The sequence below is a fragment of the Saccopteryx leptura genome, chromosome 4 (genome assembly GCF_036850995.1).
Source record: "Saccopteryx leptura isolate mSacLep1 chromosome 4, mSacLep1_pri_phased_curated, whole genome shotgun sequence".
Classification (NCBI taxonomy): Eukaryota; Metazoa; Chordata; class Mammalia; order Chiroptera; family Emballonuridae; genus Saccopteryx; species Saccopteryx leptura.
Genome location: NC_089506.1, coordinates 35,820,947 through 35,847,677, shown reverse-complemented (window position 1 = coordinate 35,847,677; position 26,731 = coordinate 35,820,947). Strand labels below are relative to the sequence as shown.

The 26,731-nt window shown below is 57.3% G+C and overlaps 1 protein-coding gene across 1 annotated transcript in view; it reads right to left on the bottom strand.

The window, feature by feature from the left end:
• Positions 1–623: 623 nt before the first annotated feature.
• Positions 624–26,731, bottom strand: part of GAS6 (growth arrest specific 6) — a 44,345-nt gene continuing 18,237 nt past the window's right edge. Inside the window, exons 5-15 of the mRNA XM_066380492.1 lie at positions 21,281–21,403; positions 19,940–20,062; positions 15,618–15,740; positions 14,686–14,807; positions 13,280–13,398; positions 12,516–12,705; positions 10,229–10,393; positions 8,902–9,070; positions 5,031–5,203; positions 2,237–2,465; positions 624–1,178 (exon numbers count right to left, since the gene is read on the bottom strand). Coding sequence (XP_066236589.1) covers positions 1,024–1,178; positions 2,237–2,465; positions 5,031–5,203; positions 8,902–9,070; positions 10,229–10,393; positions 12,516–12,705; positions 13,280–13,398; positions 14,686–14,807; positions 15,618–15,740; positions 19,940–20,062; positions 21,281–21,403 — 1,691 coding nt within the window. The 3' untranslated portion in view covers positions 624–1,023. The remainder of the gene's footprint in view (positions 1,179–2,236; positions 2,466–5,030; positions 5,204–8,901; positions 9,071–10,228; positions 10,394–12,515; positions 12,706–13,279; positions 13,399–14,685; positions 14,808–15,617; positions 15,741–19,939; positions 20,063–21,280; positions 21,404–26,731) is intronic.

Below are 26,731 nucleotides of genomic sequence, written 5' to 3'. Positions count from 1 at the left end.
GGGGACACGAGCAGGTGCTGACCCGCAGTTTCCTTCACCCCCCACACCCTGCTCGGAGGGGGCCCAGGGGCCGCCTGCTTCTCCTGAGTAAACGGGCCCATGTCTCCCACAGAGCGGCAGCTCCCTGGGGACAGGTGACTCAGCGGGCCCTGGAGAGTCGCCGGTGAGTGGGCAGAAGGGATGCCGTGCACAGGGCCTCCCTTGGCCTCAGGCACACGGCATAAGCCTTTCTCCTGTCCTTTACCCAGAGCTTTTGAGCTCTCAAGATGCAAGGGGCAGCCTGACCAGGCAGTGGCGCAGCGGATAGAGCATCGGACTGGGACGTGGAGGACCCGGGTTCGAAACTCTGAGGTCGGGCTCATCTGGCTTGAGTAAGGCTCACCAGCTTGAGCCCAAGGTCGCTGGATTGGGCAAGGGGTCACTCGGTCTGCTGTAGCCCCCCAGTCAAGGCACATATGAGAAAGCAATCAATGAACAACTAAGGAGCTGCAATGAAGAACTGATGCTTCTCATCTCTCTCCCTTCCTGTCTGTCTGTCCCTATCTGTCTGTCTCTCTGTCTCTCTCTGTCACAAAAAAAAAAAAAAAAAAAAGATGCAAGGAGCAGGGACTGCCAACACAGAGTTAAAAAGGTTTCTGTAAATATTTTATTTTTCCATATTTTTAGATCAGAAAGAAGCACTTGGTAATAAAAATAACAGAATTATGTTCCTGGGTCCCCTCTGGCATATGCGGGCCTTCCGCCTCCCCCTCCGATCAGCTCCTTGGAGCCCAGCCTCACGCAGGATGCTTCGGGGGGTGGGGGTGTCTTTCTGGGTCATTAACATTAGTCCTCTCAACTATTTACACATATATTACAAGGCAGAGAAAGGTCTCAGAAGGAACTCAGCTCGCGAGGGTTCAGTGTTTCGGGGAGCTGCTCACACAGGGTGGGCTGGGGTGGCTGCCACCTGCCCTGCTTGCTGTGTCAAACAGAAAGCGTGAGGAGTGCGCTGTGCCTCCTCATCCTGCAACAGTGGTCGGTCTAGGGGGTGGCCTGCTTGACCGGGGGACAGGAGTGCGACGTGATGTCACTGTGCTTGTAGGAGGCCTCGTCCAGGTCCAGCGTCTTCTGGTTGACCTCCAGCGTCATGCAGCCGCGGTAGAAAGCCGTGACTGGTGCTGAGGTCACTGGCACCTCTGGGCCGGCGGGGAGAAGAACAGACACTGTCTTAGGTTTGCTCCCCACCTGGTGTCCCCGCCGCAGTGCTACTGGCACCGTGGGTCCCTCTCAGTCCCTGGCCTTTGTCCTCAAGGGCACCGTTTCCTTTACTTCCAGAACGTCACCAGCCTGGCTTGGCTATGTGCCTGCAGGCAAGCACTGAACATCTGCCAGTCGGGCTTCGGCAAGAAACCTCCCTTTACCCCCAAGGAAGTATACACAGATAATCAAATCAGTTAAATAAATATTATCTTCTTCTTGGCCCAAATGAATCATTCGTGCCGCAGGGCTCCCCGGCCCGCTCGCACCCTCTTCAAAGCTTTGTTTATGAAAACTAAATGGAGTTTGTGTCTGGTCGCCAAGACAGAAACCCTGCTCTCTGAAGCGAGTGAGAACCTGCGCTGAGGCATGGGAGCAGACGGAGACCGGCTTACATAACCAGCACCTGGCCCTCGTCCGCCTTCTACCACTTAGCCCTGATCACTAGGCTCATGACGGGCTCATGACAGGCACCACGGGCAAGGGCACTCTCCAGCTGATCAGAAGCAAGCCCTGCCCATCTGGAGGAGGCAGCTGCATGCTGGCCCACCCTGGGCGGTGACTCTGTTCACTGCCACAGCAGCTGGGCACCAGGACTCAGGGGGGAAGGCAGGCCCAGGCGCTGGGGCACCTGGCTCCAGCCTGGCCCGCGCTCAGCTAGGCCTTCCCACGGACCTTCGCCAGAGCCACCCTCCGACGCATGCTCAGCAGGGCGCTCCTGGAGGATGCGGGGGGGGGGCAGGGCAGGTTCGGGCTGCCGCTTGTTCCCATGAGCATGTCCTCAACCTCAACTATCAGCTGCTAAGCTAGTGTTGATGAACATGAAGGCAGCACAAGGGCAGCACTGGGCCTCTCTCTATTTTCTCTGTCTCTAAAACAAAAGTCCGTCTCAGGACAGAAACTGGCAGTTCCGTTTGCGGTGAGTGAGCTGGGGGGGGGGGGGTCAGGACAGGCAGTCCTTCCTCCTCCAAGTGTGCAGCCCCCCAGGGGGCCCTACCTGGCAGCCCCCCAACGAAGGTGAGCACAGAGCCCTGCAGGTGACTCCCGAGGACGGCCAGCTTCTCCTGCAGCTCTGCAGGGCTCACTTCACTCTGGCCTTTGGTGCCGTCAACCGCCAGAGTGGCCCCATCCTCCTTCACGGAGATGGTCACCACATGCTCTTGGCTGTCACAGACCTTGATCTCCATCAGGGCCAGGGTGACGTTCTCCACGGCCAACACGACCAGCTGCAGGGGAGAAACATACCTGAGCCCTCCGGGGTGGGGGCAGCACAGCCCTGCAACTCAGACCCTGTGTGCCCCGTCCTGGGCTGCCGGCCTCCCAGTCTGCTCCACGCCCTGAGCCCTCCGGGGTGGGGGCAGCACAGCCCTGCAACTCAGACCCTGTGTGCCCCGTCCTGGGCTGCCGGCCTCCCAGTCTGCTCCATGCCCTGAGCCCCCTTGGGGCCGGGCGCTCCTGCGGGCCACGGGCATCACAGGAAGCCACCCATGCAGAGCAGTGGACATAAACATCCCAGCAGGCAGCTGGGTCCTGCTGTCTGGGGTGCTCCTGCCAGGCGGAACACAGCTCAGAAACAGTGTGATAAACACGGACTAGAAACACACTCTGAACACCCAGAAGAGAAATGCTCTGTAGCACAGGCAGGCTTGGACTCTCCTCCTCCCTCTCCCCACCCAGCGGTCCCCACAGCTACGTCATCGCCTGGGACTGGTATGAGAGTGGACCCGTGCCTTGGTGGTGGGGGTGGGGGTGCGTCTGGGTGTAAACCACACCGGTTACTGCTCGTCCTGGTCAGGACTGTTTTGAGGACAGGCTGACTTGGTGAATGGGTACTCCCCTAGGTCACCCGTTTCCCACTTTGGACAATGGCCAGAGAATGAAACCTATTTCTAGTGCCTCTCAGCTGTTCTCTAAGAAAACAGCCCAAAGACCAGAGACAGCTGACTTAAGAGTCAGGATAGTAGGGAGGGGTGTGGACTGTGTTAAAGTGGACAGGGCAGGTCCTGTCTAGGGGGCAAGCTGTCAGAGCTCTGCCTCTGTCACCCAGGGAACGATGTTCTCAGAGGGTCTGGGCTATGATTGCACATCTGCCTTTTCAAGAAAAACAGGAAATCTGGATTTGTTAGTAAAGTCATCAACTTAAATATGGGCAACAAAGTCGAATGGTTCTAAACCACTGAGGTGGCCAACTATACAGGCAGGAAAGTGACCCCACTGTGCAGTCTGCTTCCAGGCCCCTGGCCCCCCAGCCGTGACCCCACTGTGCAGTCTGCTTCCAGGCCCCTGGCCCCCCAGCCGTGACCCCACTGTGCAGTCTGCTTCCAGGCCCCTGGTCCCCCAGCCGTGACCCCACTGTGCAGTCTGCTTCCAGGCCCCTGGCCCCCCCAGCCGTGACCCCACTGTGCAGTCTGCTTCCAGGCCCCTGGTCCCCCAGCCGTGACCCCACTGTGCAGTCTGCTTCCAGGCCCCTGGCCCCCCAGCCGTGACCCCACTGTACAGTCTGCTTCAAGGCCCCTGGCCCCCCAGCCGTGACCCCACTGTGCAGTCTGCTTCAAGGCCCCTGGCCCCCCAGCCGTGACCCCACTGTGCAGTCTGCTTCCAGGCCCCTGGCCCCCCAGCCGTGACCCCACTGTACAGTCTGCTTCAAGGCCCCTGGCCCCCCAGCCGTGACCCCACTGTGCAGTCTGCTTCAAGGCCCCTGGTCCCCCAGCCGTGACCCCACTGTGCAGTCTGCTTCCAGGCCCCTGGTCCCCCAGCCGTGACCCCACTGTGCAGTCTGCTTCAAGGCCCCTGGCCCCCCAGCCGTGACCCCACTGTGCAGTCTGCTTCCAGGCCCCTGGCCCCCCAGCCGTGACCCCACTGTGCAGTCTGCTTCAAGGCCCCTGGTCCCCCAGCCGTGACCCCACTGTGCAGTCTGCTTCCAGGCCCCTGGTCCCCCAGCCGTGACCCCACTGTGCAGTCTGCTTCAAGGCCCCTGGCCCCCCAGCCGTGACCCCACTGTGCAGTCTGCTTCAAGGCCCCTGGTCCCCCAGCCGTGACCCCACTGTGCAGTCTGCTTCCAGGCCCCTGGCCCCCCAGCCGTGACCCCACTGTGCAGTCTGCTTCAAGGCCCCTGGTCCCCCAGCCGTGACCCCACTGTGCAGTCTGCTTCCAGGCCCCTGGCCCCCCAGCCGTGACCCCACTGTGCAGTCTGCTTCAAGGCCCCTGGTCCCCCAGCCGTGACCCCACTGTACAGTCTGCTTCCAGGCCCCTGGCCCCCCAGCCGTGACCCCACTGTGCAGTCTGCTTCCAGGCCCCTGGCCCCCCAGCCGTGACCCCACTGTGCAGTCTGCTTCCAGGCCCCTGGTCCCCCAGCCGTGACCCCACTGTGCAGTCTGCTTCCAGGCCCCTGGCCCCCCAGCCGTGACCCCACTGTGCAGTCTGCTTCCAGGCCCCTGGCCCCCCAGCCGTGACCCCACTGTGCAGTCTGCTTCCAGGCCCCTGGCCCCCCAGCCGTGACCCCACTGTGCAGTCTGCTTCCAGGCCCCTGGCCCCCCAGCCGTGACCCCACTGTGCAGTCTGCTTCCAGGCCCCTGGCCCCCCAGCCCACACCAGCTTAGATGTACAGTTGTGTCAGGGGACCTATGTCAACAACGTCTTCAAGCCGTGCACAGCTGGTCAGACTGGTGAGAGACGGGTAAGGGTGGGAAAGAACTCCCAGAGCAGGGGAAGGGGGACCCAGCCCCAGGGAGGGCTGCTGGCTGGAAGCGGGGGCAGCCCCTCTACCCTTGCAGCAGGATAGCAAACAGTACCTGTTTTTTGAGCTTCTTGGTTGAGTGGTAGTCCACCAGGGCCACCGAGAGGCCGACAGTGTGTTCGTCAACCACCAGGGCGAACAGCACCCCCGTGTCGGTGGCGGGGCGGATCCGAGCCACGACCTCTATTTCCCAGGTTGTTTCGGTCCCAACATCCGAGGATGTCCGCACTGCGAGGAAGATGGCACATCAAGAGGCCATACAAACGAGGGAAAGATGGGAGTGAGCAGGGTGTGCCAGCTACAGCCCCCAACCCTGCCCTGGGCACTGCAGCAGCAGTTAGGAAGCCAAACAAGAACTCAGTGCTGAGCTTTTCAGAAACCATCACTGTTGGAGCCAACGGCCCAGAGCTGGGAAGTGACAGGACAACCTGGGCACTTGATTCAGGCTCCACCCACAGTCAAAAGGCACCGGGGCCACCTGAGGATGGCTGCTTCCTTCCTGGCCATGCCAGCGTCCTGACCTCCCCAACACCCAACCGAGTGACCACCAGACGAGATGCTCAGGCCTGCTGGGACCACAGGCGCAAGCCTGCCATGTGGGCCAGGGGTGCCCACCCACCCTGGGCTCCCTAACTTCCTCTCTTGTAGGACTCAGCTTTTTCCACGGAATGTGGTGTTGCTTGGAAGTTCTTTGAAGAGTTTAAAATGCAAATAGAAGCTGCCACATATATAGCGTTATAGTCTGAGTTGCATTTCATTTTTTACTATTATAATGCCTCAGTGGAGTGATTTTTTAAAAGATACATTATATATAGCATATATAAGTGATATATTATATAAAATTCATCTAAATGAAATATGTATATACTGTCTATCTATGTCTTAAACAGTTCCAACAACCACATTTTTGTAGAATGGGCTGGATCTTGGTTCCCTGAGGGCATGTACCATTCCATGATTCCTCCTTATGTTTGAATAGGGTGCTGATGAAGAAGCCGGAAGAAAACCTCTGCCCTCTTGGTGTTTAAGTGTTTCTATCTCATAAGAACTTCAGATCCTGATGAGGGAGCAGTGTTTAGGCAGAACGGCACTGAAGTGATGTTGGCACACATTCGAGCTCAGCTGGGGTTAGCATCAAGGGTGAAGCATGACACTAGCGTCCGTCTCTCCCCACTGGACTGTGAGCTCCTCGAATGATCTGTGGGTCTCATGCCTAAGTAGCGTCTGTTGTGGTCAGTCCTCAAGAATTGCTTATTGAACGGAATGCACACAGAATTTTGGAAAAATAACCATATATATACATACATACACACACACACACACACACACACACACACACACAGATATATAGCATTTTCCTCTGTTGCCAAGTTCCCGTTTTATTTGTGAAGGAAGAGAGAAGAGTGTTCTCTGGTAATGTGAGGTTCCCCTCTGATGGGGTTTAGGCAGATGGCTGGCTGTCAGGGCATTTTTGAAGGCACCAATGCCTCGCTTCTCCTTGGGAAGTTTTCTCAGGCACAGGGGCACAGGACAGGATCTACCATGGACCCCATCCTACCCCAGGCTTCTCAAACCTCGAGACCAAGTAAGTCCAAACTGGTTTTGAACTATTACGAGTGAAAGAGTACAGAACCTGTAACTTCCCAATGAGTATTTTCTGTTATAAAGTGGACATTAATGGTATAGTTCAAGATTTATTAAAATGCATCCAGTCCTAAATACCACTTGAACTTCGCTGTCACAGAACTCACAGACCAAATCCACACAGCAAAAATGGTAAGCAGTCCGTGACATAGATAGTCATGGGAGTGTTTGCAGTCATTATACCTGTGATGCCTTTGTTATAGCATAAAAAATGTTAATAATGTTGAGTGAAAAAAAGAATTAAATATTCTATATTACATGACTTGATGTTAAATATTATAATGATGTCCTAGCTTTCTATGTACAAAGACGAAGGCTAAAGGAACAATGTATGTATTATAACAGGAGGTACAATTAGGAGAGAATGGTTCTTTTCTCAAAACTCCCTTTAATGACACAGTAATGCTCTGACAAAAAAGAAAAGATACCAAGGAGGATGGTGACACCTGGTCCTGAAAGGATGGCTGGTCTGGCTAAGGAGGAAGAAGCAGGTCTCCTCTCTGCCTCACTAGATGGGCCCTCCTTGAACGTGGAGGTCCCGCTGGGAGCTGGGGATGATGTGCGGAGGTGAGGTTTGAAGGAGGGAGCATGTTGCCTGCCCTGGGGTGATGAGCCGGGCAAAGCCATACAAGGCTCAGAGTTTAGGAACAGAGAGGAGACTCTTGCAGGGTGGGAATGAGGAGAGAGGCAGGGCCAAGCCAGAAATGGCCCAGGACAGATGGCCCCTGCAGCAACGCTGGGATCAGGGCAACAGCGGGCCACGGAAGAGAACGCGTGAAGCATTCCCACAGAGCCCGCCTGGGCCAGGTGTGGGCCAGGGGCCAGGGGCCAGGGGGACTCAGAAAGCACCCATAGCAGCTATTGGACAGAGAAGGCTCTGGACGTGGGCTCCCTGTGCAGGCTACAGGGAGCTTGTGAACACGCCGAGAGAGCTCGCACAGTTCTGGGCACGTGCACCTTCCTGGGCCGGGATATATGACTCTCCTAACATTCCCCAGCTCAAAGCCACCGGAGTTCATATGTCTATGAACTTAGGCATAGTGACGATGGAGGGCTCCAGCTGGTATGTGCTCAAGAATTAAAGGTTCATTTTGAATCTGAGAAGACGACTAGGGAAAATCTGTGAGTCCAGAGTAAGACAACAGCATTTCTGAGCCATCCCCCACCCATCCGAATCGTTCGTGCCCACGTCCTCAGAGCAGGGTCGGTGTCACTGGGCGATGGCTAACGTGATCTGGAATGTTAATTCGTTTTGTGTCAAGTTTATGATTAAGTGAATACTTATTTGTCAGCACGCTGGAGTTATTTGTTTTTACTGTAAATTGGCACTAATTTGATAATAAAAGGAAACAGAGAGATGTGTGGTGTTTTGTGTTAAGAAATTAAGGGCTCTGCTGTACGGAAGTCAGGAGGGCCTCTGGCCGACCCCCTGGAACTACATGCACTTCCGAGACCGCTGTAACTGATGGACGAGGGGTACCCCACTGACCTCAGGCCCTCTGTGCCCCCACACACACTCAGAGGGCCCCCGCTGCCACGCCCGCCTCTCCTCCTGTCCGTTTGTCTCCTGCCTTCTGCCCGCTGGCTGCAGGTGCCGCAGACCAGCTTCATGTCCCTTCACGTGCGTTTTCTTTCTCCAGGTACGAATGAAAAGCCCCTTTGTTGCTTTCCACACTGGCCCAGTGAGCCTCAGTTCTTTGGAGAATGTCCGCCTTCCTGGCCGTGTCCCGGGGCTGGGTCACCGGCTGCTATTCATCTGCTGTGGCCCTCTCCTTCCCGGGTTCTTCTTTTCCTTTTGAACCCTGAGTTCACTAGAGTCCTCACGGCAGTCACCCTGAGATGTTTAGCTCCTGCCGCTCCCCCCCACCCCCGCTTTTACTCCCTGTGAGTCAGTGGCCACTGCACTGTCAAGTACGGTTCAGGGAGCTTCTCCGCCCACTCGGACACACCTGAGCTTGTCTTGTCTCAGAACCTCCGGCAAAGCGCCCTCCTCGAGAGCACTGTCCTCCGACCCGGCTCCCCCGCCCGGCCTCCGCAGCTCCAGCAGGGGGCCACCTTCTCCCCCTCCACCCGACTTTCCTCACCTCCTCACCTCCTCACCTCCTCACTGGCTGACTCCAAACAGACCCGAGAGGTGGGCCTGTGCCCTGCCCCACAGCCCGTGGTGGGGGTCCCTGACAGTCATCCTGGGTAAGAAGCTGTTTCTTGGTTTTTCTATTGTTTTAGTGTCTACTGGCTTAAAGTACAGCCCCAGCCATCCCCCCCTAGGAGCCAAGACTTACCGTAACCAATGCTGAAGAAAGCAAATCCGTTCCCGGGGTAGAAGGACCCTTTCTCCGTCACAGAGAAGCACTGCATTTTCGTGTTCATTTTAACTGTTTCTTGGATGGTGCTGTCCTCCCCGTTCATTAGGTTCCAGCTCCTCATGCAGCCGTCCAGGCGGGGGTTTATCTGGAAAGACACAGAGATCCCAGTGGTCTTCTGGGAGCCCCAAGGCTCCCAGACACCGTGATGAGAGGCTGCGTGGCTGGCGCCACACCCGTCAGATGAACAGGGTCCCCTCTGGGCTCACGTGGACGTCTGCGGCAGAATGGACAAAACCCTATGTGTGGATGTTCTTTATTTCACAAAAGGGCGCTTTACTTGACAAGTGACTCGCTGCAGGGACACCTCCGAGCATAGCACACACGGTGGGCCCTCTCTCCATGCGGGATGAGGAGAACACGTGTCGCGGAGTGAACCCCAGCTGCTCTGTCTGCACTGCATGTCCCCACTCGGGAAGCAGAGTGAAGAGTACTGACTACACACCGAGAGGGTGTGGGGCGAGGCAGCATCTACCCAGCAGGTGTGCCGGCATGCTTGCCCGGCACCCAGGTGGAAGTCCAGGGGCCAGCGATTCTGAGTCCAGCCCCGGCCATCCACTTTCTAGGTGGTTTTAAGCACATCAGGGTTACCTCAGCTTTTACCTGTGCACTGAGGAAATGGTAACTACGGGATGGGAGCCCTGCAACGAGGGCCTGACACTGGAGGACATCCTTCCTCCACCCCCAGAGGGAAGACAGTGCTAATACCGCCCGCTCTGTGGAACATCAACATACTCATGACTCATTTCTCATATTTGGTGTGGAAATCATCATCACACGGACATCAGCATGCTGGGAGATGGAGGGACACAGATGAGGGGCAAAGGCATGTGGGGTGGGGAAGGGTGAGCAAAGGCAGGGCTGAGAATGACCAGTACTGACCTCCCCATTAGGTCTTTTTCCCCTATGGAAATCCTGGCAGGGTTAACACCCCACATGTTCTTGGGAATTGTCCAAAAAAGTTGATTGCTCTTTTTTTGTTAAAGAATAATTTCATTGTGTTTTATCTCCACTGCAAAATAGACATTTTTATTATCAATTCAGAGGAAAACTCAAAGGAGTCTCACAGAAACTGATGGTGAGATTAATGATATAAGCTGCACCTGCTACTTGTTAATGTCTAGGAAAATGTTACCTTTCTCCTGGGTCCTTTGCCAAACCTGGTCAATGCTAAATGCATTGCACTTAAACCTTGTCTTCAGACCGAGCCCAGGTTCTGACCCCAGGGACTAGTGACGGCACTTACAGGCTGGACGAGGTCTTTCTCCTTGAAGGGAATGCCTCCCACGGTCAGGTTCAGATGGTACAGCCCTCGGTTCTGCCGAAACAGATCCCCCGCCACCACGATCCTCATAACAGCATCCTTGTTCACCTTGATGACCAGATTCTGCTCCAGCTCCTCAACGGAGATCTGAAGAAAACCAGTGCCGTGAGAGGTGGGAGTGCACCCTCTGAGGGGCACCCAACCTCGGGGACCACGCTCATCACCACCTGGGACCAACAGACGCCCAACCTTAGGTTGACTGTGCTCGTCACCTACATCGCCCCCCTGCCTCCGTGTGCCCACAACCTCCATGCAGCCGGAGGGGCGGCTCAGGCTCTGCCAGGTCCTTCCTAGCACTGCTGCGCTTCCTCCTCTCCCTGGAAGGAAACCTGCTCAGAGCCGCTCCTCTCACCTCGTGTCTCAGCACCCTTCCCTAACCCTCAGCCAGGGAGTGGGAACTGTGCCTGACGTCACCGCCCCACAGGGTCAGCTATGATGTCACCGCCCTACTGGGTCAGCCCTGACGTCACCGCCCCACAGGGTCAGCCCTGACGTCACCGCCCCTCTGGGTCAGCCCTGACGTCACCGCCCCACAGGGTCAGCTATGATGTCACTGCCCTACTGGGTCAGCCCTGACGTCACCGCCCCTCTGGGTCAGCCCTGATGTCACCACCCCACAGGGTCAGTCCTGACGTCACCGCCCCACAGGGTCAGCTCAGATGTCACTGTCCCACTGGGTGAGCCCTGATGTCACTGCCCCACAGGATCAGCTCGGATGTCACTGTCCCACTGGGTGAGCCCTGATGTCACCGCCCCACAGGGTCAGCTCGGATGTCACTGTCCCATTGGGTGAGCCCTGATGTCACTGCCCCACAGGGTCAGCCCTAACGTCACTGCTTCCCCATTTTGGTCCTTCTTATCCTTAGCTGTGCACCGTGAAGGCAGGAAGACTTATTTCTAAATCTCCAACACTTAACTCAGTACCTGGCTAACACTGAATGCTAAATGAGCACATGAATTCATTGTAAAACTTTCCATTCGTTTCTGTCTGTGTAGAAAAAAATAAATAAATCTATCGCTCTATATACTGTGTTTCTTCCTAATCTTCCAGAAATCTATCAATTTCCTCTCTGGCTAACATGGAGAAACCTTTAGGAACTTGGGTCTGAGTTTGGTCAAAAGAACGTGGTGTCTGTGTGGGGGTGCTCCCGGGGGCAGGGGACCGGTTAGAAACGGCAGGACGGCAGGACACCGTCTCTGGGCTGACCCTGCCCTGCCCCTCAGCCCCACCCAGGTCCCCTCGCGCCCCACGGTGGGGTGGGACCCCGGCTTCCACCCCGGAGGCTGCTTCCTTCCGGGGGTATTGTTTCAGCTGTGGCTCTACAGCTTTGGAGACACTTGCACTTGAAGAGGTTAGGAAAGAAGGAACTGAACAGTCCTTGACAGGTTGGAACTATTCGCAAACACCTACAATGTTTTTATTCAGAGAGGACGGGTGAAATTTTCCATTTTATCTCCACTTCTAAAGGAAAAAAAAAATGCTTTTCTCATTTCTCTTTCAAGTGTTTACTTTTAAAAGCCCACTTCCAACTACGCAGCCTCTGCACTGTTGGAGGGAGCCTGCTGCGTCACAGGCTGCTTGGCTCCAGGCGCTGGGATGCAGGACAAGGCAGTGTGCTCCAGCGCCAACATCTGGTGGGACAGCTGCCTGCAAATCAGGTCTCACCAGGACATACTCCATAACGAGGCCACTGAGGGCGAGTACGCCTGGGCTTCAGCAGGAGCAGAGCGGACTCCAGAAGCCAGAGCAGGGGATGGTGTCAGAGTGTCACATCTGCCTCTGCCTTAGGCTGACAGGTGAGCTCCTGGAGCCTGGACAGGCCACATGGAGACAGGAGCAGGTGCCTGGACCTTGGTCAGGGTTTCTCAGCTGTAGCGCTGTTACCAGTCAGAACCAGAGGGTTCTCTGCAGTGGGGCATCCTGTGTGCTGCAGGGTATCCGGGAAGCCCCCTGGCATCCTCCCACTCCCTAAACTCTGTCTCCAGACACAGCCAGGTGTCCCCTGATGGAACCATCCCTGCTGAGAATCACGGCTCTCGAGGTGGCAGCCGTGATTACATGATGAGGTAATGCCAGGGGACAGGGAGCCTGTCCTGCCATGTCCAGTGCCCACTAATGGTTGAGTGCATGAGCACACGAGTAACTGCCGGGCCCTCATCCCAGGAGACCCCAGGCCGGCACAGGTGGGGCAGCTGAGGCCACACTCACCGTCTGCCACATGCCGTGGTTGATGATAGGCCCGCTGCTGGTGACACGGCCGACGCCCTGGTAGCGGAGCTGCAGCTCCAGCCGGCCAGCCCGCAGGCCCAGGACGATCCAGTTGGTACCCTGATGGCCTCCAGCAAAGAAGAGGATGCCTTCAGGGTCAAAGGTCCTGAAGTCAAACTCGGCCACCAACCTGAGTGCCAGCACCGAGAAACAAATTAGTCACATGCAGGTCGGTGCTCCTGGCCTCTTCCCTGTGGGAGCTCAAACTGGCCTTGGAAAGAGAAGCAGGGAGGCCTGGCCGGGTGGCTCAGTGGATAAAGTGTCGTCCTTGTGCACCGACGAGGTCATGCCTTTGATCCCAGGTCAGGGCACGTATGAGAGGTGACCAATGAGTACCCAACTAAATGGAACCACTAAGTGGAACAGAGAGTTGATGCCTGTCTTTCTCTTTCTCCCTTCTCTGCCCTCTCTCAAATCAATGGAAAGTTAAAAAAAAAAATCAATAGAGAAGCAGGTATGCAGGCAGCCTCGTGCTGTAGACTCAGGCCACGCCCCCCACAGGCACCCGGAGCAAGGTCCCTGCGAGAGCCCAGCACCGAAACCACTGTGGCTGCGGCGTCTGTGCCCAGACGGAACCACGTCCAGCATGGCCAGGGCCATTCTCGGTGTCGGCCCGGGGACACAGGGGAGCGGAGCCATCAGGGGGCCACTTCCCCGGGGCCCCGTGGGTCTGCTTTGCTTTGTGGCAACCAACCCCTTCTCACCTCGTGGGCTGCAGCCTTTTGAAGCGCAGTCTGATCACTGGAGTCCCACTAAACATGCGGCCCAGGTACAAGGACTTCATGCTTTTGGCCACGTTGAAAGGCACACAGGGCAGAATGTCCTGTCAGAACGGGAGCGAGGAGGGTCAGGCAGGGGCGTGCCCTGGGCCAGCCCCTCCCTCCAGCTACGGCGGCCGTGGCAGGACACCGGACAAGCCCTCTGTATGCACCCCGACCCCCCACCCAGTGGGGGCCCCTGGTGTACACACAGGGAGTGCTTGGACGTCAGGGCTGGGTTCTTGCTGAAACCCCCGAGATTCTGTGGTAACCCCCCCACCAAGTAAAGGCTTCCGGGCCAGGCTGGTCTCAGGTCTCTCCAGAAGAGCCCTGGGCTCCTGCGCTCACAGCTGAATGCCCAACAGCGCCTCTCCCTGCTGCGCCCCGCCCTCCTTCCCTGCTCCTCTCCCTTGTCCTTTTTTAAGTTATGGAATATACTGCTCACAGAAATTAGGGGATATGAAATGAATATGAAGCGATAGAATACCCTCTAACTTTTGTGAGCAGTGTATTTCAAACACACATAAAAGTGTAGAATATAATAAAACACACCTACAAAATATTGTAAAATAAGTAATATATGGAGGCCTTGGAGACTATTGTTTCTGCAAAGTCATCAGCCGGTGACAACTTTCCCCCCGATGTCCTGGGCCTATCATTAAAACATCAGTGTTTTGATCGCCAGACTTGTTTGTATATTTTCGTTGGTAAGTGAGACCATTTTTCTAGGTTTTGCGTTACTTGTCCTGGCATGTATTTTATTTTATCTTTTTAGTTCTTTATGGATAATAATATGGTATTTGTTGTTTTAAAATAGTAACAGTTAACAGTATTGGGAGACTCACGCTTCCCAGAAGCTTATCTTTACCAAGGTAAGTGAGTCAGGTGTGTTTTATTATGTCCTTTGATTCTCCCGTTACTGGAAGCTGCTCTACAATGCAGCTTCTCCAATACCCAGAGGGACCACAGTGGGGTGAGTCCCAGGGGCCACCAAGTCAGGAAGCACTGACTGCATACCCACCTCAGGACCCGAGCAAACGTGAGGTGGGCCAGAAAACGCTCATTTGTGTGTAAACGAGTTACACTACAGAGCCACACCACCTGGTCAGTTGTGGAGTAGGGGGTTGCTGTAATGATCTCACAAATACAACCCAACACCCAGGATGGGACAAGCTTGTCTCCCATCGCATGTCTCTCCGTGTGGCCCCAAGTATACCAGGTCTTTCAGCAAAATCATTTCTCCCAGCAAACCTCCCCACCAGCCGCTAACGGGCCAAGAAAACAGCCCGCTGGGGCAGCCCAGCCAAAGTAACGGCAAGGCCAGAGCATCCCGGCTACAGGCGGGGCGCTACCTCGCAGGTGTTCATGTCCTGGGACAGCTTGAGACCTCCGCGTCCGTTGCAGTGGCAGGTGTAGGTCCCCGGGGAGTTGACGCAGGCCTGCTCACAGCGTCCCTCTGCACACTCGTCCACATCTGCCGGCCACAAGGGAAATGTCCCCAACCTCACCTTGTGCAATGGTACGTGCTTTCTCTCTGATCACAACACGGCGTGTTCGCCGTGAAAACAATTCTAGACTGTGAGACTCAGGAGGCACCCACTCCCTAGACCCCCTCCCGGAGCATGCACCCTGGCCTCTAACATCCACCCAGCGCCCAGGCCCGGCCAGCCTCGGCTGCCCACGCTTCCTCTGCTCTCTCCTGGGGGGATCAGTGACTGTGCAAGGTGAAGGGGGACGTTACAAGCTAAGCCACCGTGTCGGCGAACAAAGCACTTCTGTGCAAAGCTTGGTCTGAAGGTTCTGGTGTAGGTTTGCGCCATGATGGGAGTCTCTGCCGTGTTTGAGGGGCTCGATGGACAGCCCTGGAGGGGAGACGGAGGAGGGGCCGAGGGCCGGGACCACCTTATCATCTCCCTCAAGTTTTTGGCAGCCTCTAGGACACCAGGCAAGAAGCTGGTAAGAGAGAACATCTCTCTGTGCTCCCCGAGAACACAGCTGGCTGAGACTTAGCAGGGGAAGATCTCACAGGCCTGTCCGCATGACGGCAGGCTGGACAGAGGCTGGGGAATCCCAAGTCCGCCACAGGAGCGCAGGGGCGCTTTCCCTGTGGGATCTGATCTCTGTGTGCAGCAGCATGTTGGAGAAGGTGACCCGCTGCAACAAGAAGCACGTGTGCGTGCACGCATGTGTGATATGTGCACTCACATGCATACATACCCGTGTGCATGTTTACGTGTGTGGGGTGTGTACGTGTGTGGCGCCCGCGGCGGCTGGGGGTGGGTACCTCGGCAGGTGTTGTCCTGGGAACTAAATGCGTAGCCCTCGTCACACAGGCAGGAGTAGGAGCCCGGCAGGTTCCTGCAGCGTGCCTCCCCACAGGCGTCTGTCTCTGCACATTCGTCTATGTCTGCAAAAAAGCCCAGAGGTCCCCAGCTGTGTTCCTCAGTGACAGGCAGGCTGCAGCGGCCTAGGCCTGCCCGCAGTGAGCCAGAAATGTACTGCTGCCCTGGCTGGCAGGCTGAGAACAGGTCCCTGAGAGGCATCCCTGATCCCAGGCCCCCCTGGTCCTCCCCCCCATCCTCCCCCACCCCTCCTCTCCTGCCTGTCCCCTGGCCCTCCCCATCCTCCCCCACCCCTCCTCTCCTGCCTGTCCCCTGGCCTCCCCATCCTCCCCCACCCCTCCTCTCCTGCCTGTCCCCTGGCCCTCCCCCCCATCCTCCCCCACCCCTCCTCTCCTGCCTGTCCCCTGGTCCTCCCCCCCATCCTCCCCCACCCCTCCTCTCCTGCCTGTCCCCTGGCCCTCCCCCCCATCCTCCCCCACCCCTCCTCTCCTGCCTGTCCCCTGGTCCTCCCCCCCATCCTCCCCCACCCCTCCTCTCCTGCCTGTCCCCTGGTCCTCCCCCCATCCTCCCCCACCCCTCCTCTCCTGCCTGTCCCCTGGTCCTCCCCCCATCCTCCCCCACCCCTCCTCTCCTGCCTGTCCCCTGGCCCTCCCCCCACCCTCCCCCACCCCTCCTCTCCTGCCTGTCCCCTGGCCCTCCCCCCATCCTCCCCCACCCCTCCTCTCCTGCCTGTCCCCTGGTCCTCCCCCCCACCCTCCCCCACCCCTCCTCTCCTGCCTGTCCCCTGGTCCTCCCCCCACCCTCCCCCACCCCTCCTCTCCTGCCTGTCCCCTGGTCCTCCCCCCCATCCTCCCCCACCCCTCCTCTCCTGCCTGTCCCCTGGTCCTCCCCCCACCCTCCCCCACCCCTCCTCTCCTGCCTGTCCCCTGGTCCTCCCCCCACCCTCCCCCACCCCTCCTCTCCTGCCTGTCCCCTGGTCCTCCCCCCACCCTCCCCCACCCCTCCTCTCCTGCCTGTCCCCTGGTCCTCCCCCCACCCTCCCCGCCCCTCCTCTCCTGCCTGTCCCCTGGTCCTCCCCCCCATCCTCCCCCACCCCTCCTCTCCTGCCTGTCCTCTGGTCCTCCCCCCACCCTCCCCGCCCCTCCTCTCCTGCCTGTCCCCTGGTCCTCCCCCCCATCCTCCCCCACCCCTCCTCTCCTGCCTGTCCCCTGGTCCTCCCCCCCATCCTCCCCCACCCCTCCTCTGCTGCCTGTCCCCTGCCTTCCATCCACTGGACTTTGCAGCCCAGGAGCGGGGATGGAGGATGGAGGGCATTTTTGATCAGGGTCCCAGGTACGATGATCAGTTTCAAACACTGGACAGAGAACTGCTTGGCCAGCGGTACACACAGAATTATTGTTTAATTCAAGTAATTACAGTACAAGGAGATAAAAGTAATCCCCAGGGGCCTTTTGAGCTGCAGCCTCCCCCTGCATCCCTGGAGCCCTGGCTTCCTGCTGGGCACCCTGGACTCTTCTCCACCCCAGGGACGGCTCCCACTATACGTGCACCGGGCGTTGCTGCTGGGCGGAGCGGCCCAAGCTGGCCTCTGCTGGCTACTCCATGACGCCCTGGACAGGGGTGCTCAAGCCCTAGCTGCCCAGAAGCCCCGGAAGCCCCTGCTAGACATGAATGGCCACCTCCAACGTCCTGACTCAGAGGGCAGGGAGGACCGAGGGGACACGGCTCTCACACGTCCCAGCGCTGCGAGCCGGGGACACAGCTGGGGTTCAGCCCTCGCAGCAGCACCAGAAGAGGGCCTGGGCTGGACTTTCTCTCCCGACAGGAGTCTGTGCTCGCTGCATCTCAATGGAACCAGCACTGGGCCATCTCCTCCCCACAAGAAACAGCAGATAGAACCCCACGTTCCACTCTGTCCATTGTGACCCCCAAGTCATCTCATTTTCTTCTCCCAGAGTGTCTGAATTGCCGCAGAGCCTTCTGCGAGGCGGCGGGTGGACCTGAGGTCCCAGACCATGCGCGACCCTCAGCTTTGACCTTAGCTCTCTCCACTCCTTCCTCCCTCATCCCCAGTCGTCCTGACACTTTGTCTATTGAAGATGACACTGTTAACCACGGAGTGCAGTGACCCAGGAAAGCCAAACGTGGGCAGGCAGGTGGATAGTGTTGGCACTGGGCACAGAAAGCCCAGGCCCAACCCCACTGTGTGCACTGTGGTCCAGGGGCCCGTTGGTCCTAGGACAGGCGCCAACCGCCTCCTCCCATAGGACCCTCATCTGCTTGTTCCTTTAAGAGAAGGGCCGGCCCAGCTCCCCTGCCGGGCCAAACAGTCCCTCCTGCAGCCAAGGAGAGATGGGGGAGACTCCTCAGCTCTGAACTCATCAGCCTAGTACACCTTGTTCTCATGCTTCCCAGGGAAAGTGCTGGAAGCAAAAATTCAGGGACCCCCACTTCCTCCCTCCCCGCGTCTGAGGGGGACATGATGGAAAGTCCAGTCTCGTACATGGTCCTCACTTCCCAAAGCATTCTGTGCCTAGGCCTGTTGTCCCAAGGTCCCAAAAGAAATAGTGATGGCCAGGAAGGAGAAGGGAGTGTGTGAGGGGAGTATCCGCAGGCACACCCTGAAACCTGCAGTGAGGGTGGGGCTCCTGCCATCACACTAATTGCTAATCGGTTTTGGTAAGGAGACTCAGGCAGGTGCAGAGCCCCACCTGCTGTCCTGCACACTGTTCTGGGAGGAAAAGGCAGTGGGATGCAGGGGTCCTCTCAGACCACTGTGTCTTCCTCTAGCTTCACAAACTTGGTGGGAGGTTGAAAGCAGACTAGTAATTTGGTCGCTTGGGGTCTTTTCAGAAGATTAAAGAAGGGCTTCCCTCTGCAGTGCACGGTGGCACTGCCCGGGGGGCGTCCGAAGAGCCTGGTAGGGAGCCCCACCCGGGTAGCTGACCATGAGTCAGGGCAGTCCCGAGAACCCCGCCATGGCTGCAGGTGCGCCAGATGCAAACCCTGAGTTCACGAACTTCTGGTCTGCAGACAGAGTGAGACCAGTGGGCGCTGGGTAAAATACTTCTGTCCAGCGACGGCAGTGTCCTCAGTGGTTCCTAAAGTTGAGGACATGCCTGCGGGGTGCAAGGCTTTCCTCAGCCCTGAGAGCTGGGTCTGGACTTGGCGCCTGGCCTCTGGTCTCAGGTCGAGGAGGGCAGACGGGAAGGGAAACAGGTTATTCTGTGTACTCCTGTGAGAACTGTCGTATGGATGCAGGAGTACCTCCAGGGTCATCGGTAGTAGGGGCCACTAATGGGGACACAAGTGGAAGCTGTTTTCCAAATGGATACAATCGTCTTTGTCCTGATTTCAGAGATTCGCCCCGTGGCGCCGGGCCTGCTTCGGACCCCCGTGCCTGATGCTTCTCCCTGAACACTGTCTCATTTCCTGGGTGAGCTGCTGGCAGCCCTGAGAAATGTGCCAGACAGATGTTAGCACGTCTGGATTGGAGAGTGGGGTGGGAGGAGGAAGTCACCCCCTGAAATGTGGGGTGCTGCCCCTGAGTCGCCTGTGTGGTGACTTTGACCAGCTAACACCATGGGCTGCACAGGAGGAGAAAGGACGGGGCCACCGTCTGCAGTGTCTGCAGTGTTGTTCTCGGGGTGCTCAGGGTGCTGGGCCTCAGGGAGCCCCGGACTAGACTGGGAGCAGAAGAGCGAGTGGGCTCTGAGCTGCCTCCTGCCTTACGGGGCGAGTAGGCCTTTCCGGGAGGAACAGGACAAGCGGGCGGGGAGGGCTGGGTGTGTGCAGACAGGTGAGACCCTAGGACTGGAGTCTCTAGCCCATGCCCCCGCCCCACGGCCCCTGAGATGATCTGGGCTCGGAGTCGCACAGAGGAGTCTGCAGGCTTTGTGGCACTGCAAGGAGGCCCAGCAGCCGCACCCCCTTCAGGGGCAGGGATGTCTGTCTCAGCTGGGCCAGCCTCGTCCACAGACACAGTGAATCATCCTGTGTCGAGATGGGGCCGGGACAGCTCCCTCTGGCTTCTGACATGCCCAGACATGTGCTCTTTCTGCAGGACACCCCTCCTCCATCTTTCCCTCCCTTCCAGAACCAAAAGCAGCAGCCACTGCCAGCAGCCTCTTGTAGAGGAGCCAATGTGACTGCCAACTTCAGCAACTTGGCAATTGCAAAAGTACAAGAGGGGAGGGGAAGCGAGCAGGGCGCCCGCGAGCTGAGGAGCGAGGCCGGGAAACCGTGGGTCCCGGTGGGGCCTTACCTTGGCAGGTCCTGCTGTCCCGGGAGAGCACATAGCCGCTGTAGCAGGCACAGTGGAAGCTGCCCGGCTTATTGTAGCATATTTGGTTGCACCCCCCATTCTTCTGGCTGCATTCGTTGATATCTGGGCACACACAGGACACAGAGGGACTGGGGAGAGCCCAGCAGTGACGCACACCCGCCTCAAGCATGTGGTAGCGTCTGTCTCCTTCAGATCATGGGCGGGGTGGGGTGGGGTAGGGGAGATCTCCTGCGCTGTGGGTGGTGACGGTCTACCGTGCCAGTTCTGTGGCCATCTACGTGGGCATAGGAGGAGGGCAGAAGTCGAAAGTGCCCGAGGACAAACACGGCCAGGCGGCCATGAGGCCCAAACTCAGGCTGGTCAAGCCCTTCCCAGCTGAGCCGAGCCTTCACAGACCACCAGTGGGCAGGGCCTCTGGTTCAGCTCCGTCGCCCCGGGAAGGACCACCAGGAGGCCCTGAGGTGGGACACGGCTCTCAGCCACAGTGAAGGGGCCCACCTGGCAGTGCCAACCAGGGCCTAGGGGATTTTTCTTGCAGCTTCTTTGCTGACACTGGGCAATGGCAGACTCGAGGGAGGTTGGAGAGGGAATCACTCTTGTCCCCTTTTTAATCTCGGGGTGCTGAGGTTAATGGGCAGCTGCTAGGCTCCTGTGTGGTGGTCTTACTGCCTTATGGTGGCCCTTTCCTTTGTCCCAGTCCTGCTCTTGGAGTTCCCTAAGGAGCTGACCGGATGGCCCGCAAGCTGGGCAGTGCCTCTGTCCCGAGAGGCACAGCAGCGCCTCTGGCACTGTTTAAACACTCTCACTCTTGGGATGACTCTCACAAGGGGCCGAGGATGCCCTGTCCGCCCGTCTCCCTCCGCACCCAGGAGCTGAGCGGAGGCTGGCCAGGGAGGGGCCTGAGTCCTCGGACATCTCCCTCCGCACCCAGGAGCTGAGCGGAGGCTGGCCAGGGAGGGGCCTGAGTCCTCGGACATCTCCCTCCGCACCCAGGAGCTGAGCGGAGGCTGGCCAGGGAGGGGCCTGAGTCCTCGGACATCTCCCTCCGCACCCAGGAGCTGAGCGGAGGCTGGCCAGGGAGGGGCCTGAGTCCTCGGACAGCTGGCAGCACCCCCATGCCTCCCCATTCGTGTCTCAACTAGAACAGGCCAGCTTGGCTGTGTCCCCAAGTGGGGCAGGGAGAGGGTTAGGGTAGGGAGGGGGAAAGGGCAGGGGAGACACAGCCTCTCTAGCCTGGGGCCTCTCAAGCGGCCCTACAGGGAGGTCCCCACACCCTCACCCTCACCCTCACCCCTCACTCCGTGGTTGCCGTGGGCGTACCTTTGTCACAGAGCCGTCCCCCCCAGCCGACTTTGCACTGGCAGAAGAAGTTGCCCATGAGGTCTTGGCAGACTTGGGTCCCCTCCTTACTGCAGGGGTTTGGAGAGCACTGGTCAGGCAGGTCTGAGATGAAAGGGAGGAGAACACGGTCCTGGGCTGCTCCCACCCAGCAGGGAGGGACCAGTCATGGCCAGCAGGAGCACCGCTTCTTGTCGGGCCCTTGGTGGGAGCACTCTGAGGCAGGTCCGGGCCCTGCCAAAGGCCGGTCTCACAGAATCCACCCCTCTGGGCAGGGCAGGGTCACAGAACAGGCTGGCCAGGCCCCCGGCTGTTTTTAGGAGGCAGTGGCCACCTACCCATAGGGTCAGGGAGTTGGGGTGTTGGCCCATCAGGGAGCAAGAGAAGAGAGGAAAGATTTGGCTTAACCCCATGAGCTCAGACCTCCTAGGAAGCAGGTCAACAGACCCCTTGCTGACCCAAAGGCCTTCCCAGCAGATGAAGAACATTCCCCCAATCCCCAGTGGACGTCTCCACCCTCTCAGGCCAGGGCCCCTGCCCACCCAAACCACGAGGACATCAACCTTCACCAACATTCTCTCCACTGGGCTTGGCCTCTGTGGAAGTGCCTCCCCCTCTTTCCCCCAGAAATCTGCCTGCGTGAGACAGCGGCTTGCCCCAGACCCTGGCTGCATTAGGTCCTCCCAGAGCGTCCCAGGGTGACGGTGCGTAGGCCGGATGTGCTCTGACTTGTCTGGGGAGCCATCTGCCTAGGATAAGCATGTCAATCACCAGCATATCTTCCTCCTGTTTAAGGCACCACAGTTCAGAGACTGTTCCAGTGGACGGCCTTCCAAGGGCTTTCTACTCGATGAGGAGCTTCTTACAGACACATTGGCAGCCTCGTGACACGTGGCCGGTGGAGCACTTACCCTGTCCGCGTGGCTATTACGCTCTCTCAGGCTTCAAGCAGCTGAGAGCAGAGTACATGGGGGAAGGCTACGATTGTGCCCAGAGCCCCAAGACTCCTTCCACGAGGCCCCTGGCCACGCCAAGGGGCCTGGCAGCGAGGGACAGGCCTTTCCATCCACCTCTCTGCATCGCCGGCCAATCGGAAACGTGTGGGTTTTCAAAACACTGTGAAGAGGCTGGATTCCCCTGGCCTGAGAAGGGTTCCTGTCTACAGACACACAGGACGGCGGAGACATTGCCGGGAGCTGGGAGACACCCTGAGCTGGCCAGGTGCAGACGGCGGAGGCACACAGGCAGGTCTGGGGTACTGCAGGCCCTGCGTTCACCACTGCTCACCTGTCGAGGTTTGCCAGAAAAACCTCATCAAACGCAGCTGTGTCCTGACTCAGCCCGTCCGGGCTTAGTGTTCACACTGACCTGCAGCAGCACGTCCTGTCCAGTTCACACAGAAAGTGCCACGCGATCATCTGTTCCTGAACGGCCCCCTCTCTCTTCCCTCATTCAAAGCTGCTTTTGCCTTTGTCGACTGTCTTTCTCTCATCAGCCTACAGACATTAAATATCTCACAGTGCCTCTCTGTGGTCTTCCTACTTCTCTTCTCCTCCAGTCCGGGGTGAACATGCCTCATCCAGCCCCTGAACAGCACAACTGTCCATGGCGGAGGTCCACTGGGTTCCGGGACTGGCTCATTAACAACCAGAGGGGGTTGGCACCCAGACTGCCCTTGGTAAATTCGCCAGTGTCCATGGTAAGTGGATTTTAGCTGCACAGATAACAGACACCAAAACCTGCTCTTTGTTTTGCTTCTAGTTAAGGGCAGTTGGTCTAACCTGTGGTGGCGCAGTGGATAAAACATCGATCTGGAAATGCTGAGGTCGCTGGTTCAAAACCCTGGGCTTGCCTGGTCAAGGCACATATGGGAGTTGATGCTTCCTGCTCCTCCCCCCCTTCTCTCTCTCTCTCTCTCCTTTCTAAAATGAATAAATAAAATAAAAATAAGGGCAGCTGGGTACATCTCCCTAGTGGCCTTGGAGACTACGGTCACCCAGGCCAACTGGCTGTCAAATCTCTCCAGGCCCGGAGGATGAAAGAGCAGGTAGCAGAAGGGCAGGTGCCAACAGAGGCATGCCATCTGGGCTCATCTCGGACAAACTACACTGACGTTTTCTCTAACAAAACACCCACTATTATGCAAACTGTGTCACTAGTATTATTTCCAAGGGCCGTGTTTCCATCTACAGCACTTGATTCGGGGATTATCACTCTTCAAACTTACGAGGGGAAGAGCCCACCTTAGGTAACGCAGCCGCAGGTGGGCAGAGGCTCATCTAACCCACAGGGAACGAGGATGCAAAGGTTCTCCAGCTTTTTCTCTCTGTCCCTACCCCCATATGGATCCGAAGTCACCATTCATTCCACTGCCTGGTCACTGGGAATAAGCCCAAACCAACAGGGCCTCTGTCCGCTGAAAGCGCCAGGCCAGAATCTGTCCTGGTGTCCTGTGCAGTTTATCACTTCTTTCTTAAAATGACTGACGTTGCCAGCCTGATGCCAAATTTGGGGACAGCATTTTCCCCACAGGGCTTGCTCTTGTCATCGCAGTGAATTTCCCTGCCGCCAGCACAGGAGGCAAGCGGTCTCTGCATTCCTCCAGCTCACACGAGGTCGCGAGCCAGCCCGTCGCTGGCACAAACTCCGGACGCCCCTGTGCTCTGTGCCCTCAGCTGTTCACACGGCCGGGGCACCCCGATCCTCGGGGCGCCTGCATAGTCGTGTCTGAAACACTGGAACGCGACATCTCTCATCGTGCTTTTCTTGTGACCTTTCCACGGCACACCTCAAAGTGGGCTTGTAGACCAAACACCACGTCTCACAGTGTTTTTGAGACACGCTCGGTTGTTTTTGGCAGGAAGCTGTAAATGCCTTCCACGGGTAAGCAAGTAGGAACTGGGTCCAGTGATCAGAGGAATTTGGTCATGGAATCGTGCCACCCACAGCTGCCTCAAACCCACCCCAGGTCACCCTGCGGTCCCCCCACGGCGGCTCTAGCGGCCTTTCCATGCTGCCTCACTCGCTGTAAGTAACGGGTTATACTCTGGAGACAGAAGGAATAGGGAGGGCGAGGTCAAGCCCAGTGCTAGGACCAGAGAAATGAAGGCACAGATCTTCCTTCCTGACTTTGTCTTGACAGGATGGGGGTTTTAGGGCAGGAGGGTCAGAGAGACCGGGGGGTGGGCGACGTATGCCAGGCCCGGCCAGCATCTGACACCTGGATGGAGCGGCTGGTTCACTGGACACCTCCCACAACACACGGCATGAGGCCCAGAGGGACCTCTACGGTAGGGAAATCAGGGAGGTGGTGTGTGTCTCCACTTGACATATTGTTAAAGTTATTTCAGAAGTACACATGTGTACCTTTGACATGAAGGTCTGGTTAACTTCGTCTAGAATTTGCCTAGAATGACTACCCCCCCTAAAAAAACCTCAGGGTCCCTGAGCTGAGGGGCCAATACCCACTTCGCCTGAGGTGTGATTTTCTAGGAGATCCCTACACAACACCCAGCCCAGAAGGAGCTCCACCCATCACTGTTACAAAGTTTATCTCCAGGACAAAAGGAAGGAGGAAGGAACATCTGAGCCTGGCTCCGGGCAGGTGCCCAGCAAACCTTTTCAGAATTAAGACAGAACTCTGTGGGCCCAAGGGCACAGACTGAACCACCTCCCTGACCCCACAGCAAGCCTGCAGAGGGTTTCTGGCCTGACAGGTGATCTGTGCGCTGACGTCAAGCCTCCGCATGGGCGGGGCTGCTCGGGAGATAAGGGGTTTATCTTGGCCTTGAGCTGGCAGAGCTGAGGGGAGGGAGGAGGGAACTGCTTTGTTGCTGTGGCCTGGAATGTGAACCATCTGCTGACAGCCAACAGCTCGGCTTTCTCAGCTGCCTTTTACTCCCTTTTCCCAAAATTTGAAGGTAATGACAAGTTATAACCTGGACAGCGTGCTCTAATAGGGAACCCACTGTTCTGACCGAAGAAAAAGGGCAAAGGGATCCTCCCTCAAGAGGAGAATGGGCCTGGGGCTCATCCAACCCGGCCTGGGCAGAGCAGAGCAAGGGACCGTGGGCACACCCCAGCACGACGCGGGAATCTGTGGGCAAGGAAGGTGGAAAGGTCAGTGGAAAAGTCTGCTCCAGACCTGGGACTTATCCGGGCTGACCACTTTGGCAACTAAAAGATGATCTCTTTGAGGCTACTGCTTCAATTTTAACAATAACAGGTCACCAAGCACTCAGCTGTAAACAGCCCGTGATCACCAGGTCTGACTACTTTTAGGAAGGAACGGATGCAAACAGTGCAAAGTTGCCTGAACTGACCCCATGTTCACTCAGGCCTGGAAGGCACATCTTCGAAGACCAGGAGACAGGGTGTGTGGCCCCCAGTGACAGCCCGACTCCCCAGCAGTCGTCACAGCTTCTATAAGGACAGCCGGTACATTTGTGCAGCAGCCCAGGCTGCAGAAACTTTGAAGTGCACGGTGTCAAGTGCCTGAGGAGGGTGTAGTTGGTCAAAGGGGATGGAAGAGGGGAGAGAGGCTTGCCCAGGGTCACAGTGGGTCCTGGCTGGGCGGAGAGACCAGGCGTGAGAAGCAGCTTCCTACGCTGCTGGAAACTGCATAGACATCTGGCACAGGCCACAGCTGCGGGAGATTTTTCCTTTGAACATCAGCTCAGGGAACAGCCCTGGGATTCTCCCTCTTACCTTATCTCCCAGGCTTGCCAAGCAGGAGGAGAGAAAGTCTCAATCCCATTAAGAAATCGGCTTTGTTATTCAAACAAGTTAAGTCACTTTAATGCATGCCAAGAGATCCTTCACATAGGAACAACATAGCCTAGGATCCTGGTGGCCTCTCTCTGAGCAAACCCCAGTGACTCTAAGTAAATGGTGTTGGAACAAGGTGGCTGCTATCTGGAAAAATAAGAATATATCCAGATCCCTCTCTCATCAGGAGAAATTCCAGACCACCATACAGAAAACATGAGATAATGTTTTTTATAATCTCAGGGAAAAGATAGCTTAAAACCCAGAAACTACACTAAAACAACCTAATGAATTTGAATACATTATTATAAAAGAAGAAATTGGTTTAACGAATTGACAACAACAAAGAATGGTAACTAAAAACAAAAAGCCAAATCGACACAAAGCTGAACTGCTCCCCCATCTGCCTAAGGCTCTGGTGAGGCCACAAGGGACCCTGGGGAGGCTCAGTTCGTGGCTTGACCCTGAGGGGAGAGTCTTACTCCAGGTCTCCCTCCAGGCGTGGCCATGGCTCCCGGGTCCTCTGAGCTAACTGGTGCCCCTGCCCACACAGCAGCACCCTTCTCCCTTCCCACATTTCAGCCATCATTTCCTCTGCTCATCCCGGTGCGGGCTGGGGTCTGGGATGGAAGCAAACCAGATGAAGTGTGGGGCTGGCATGCGGAC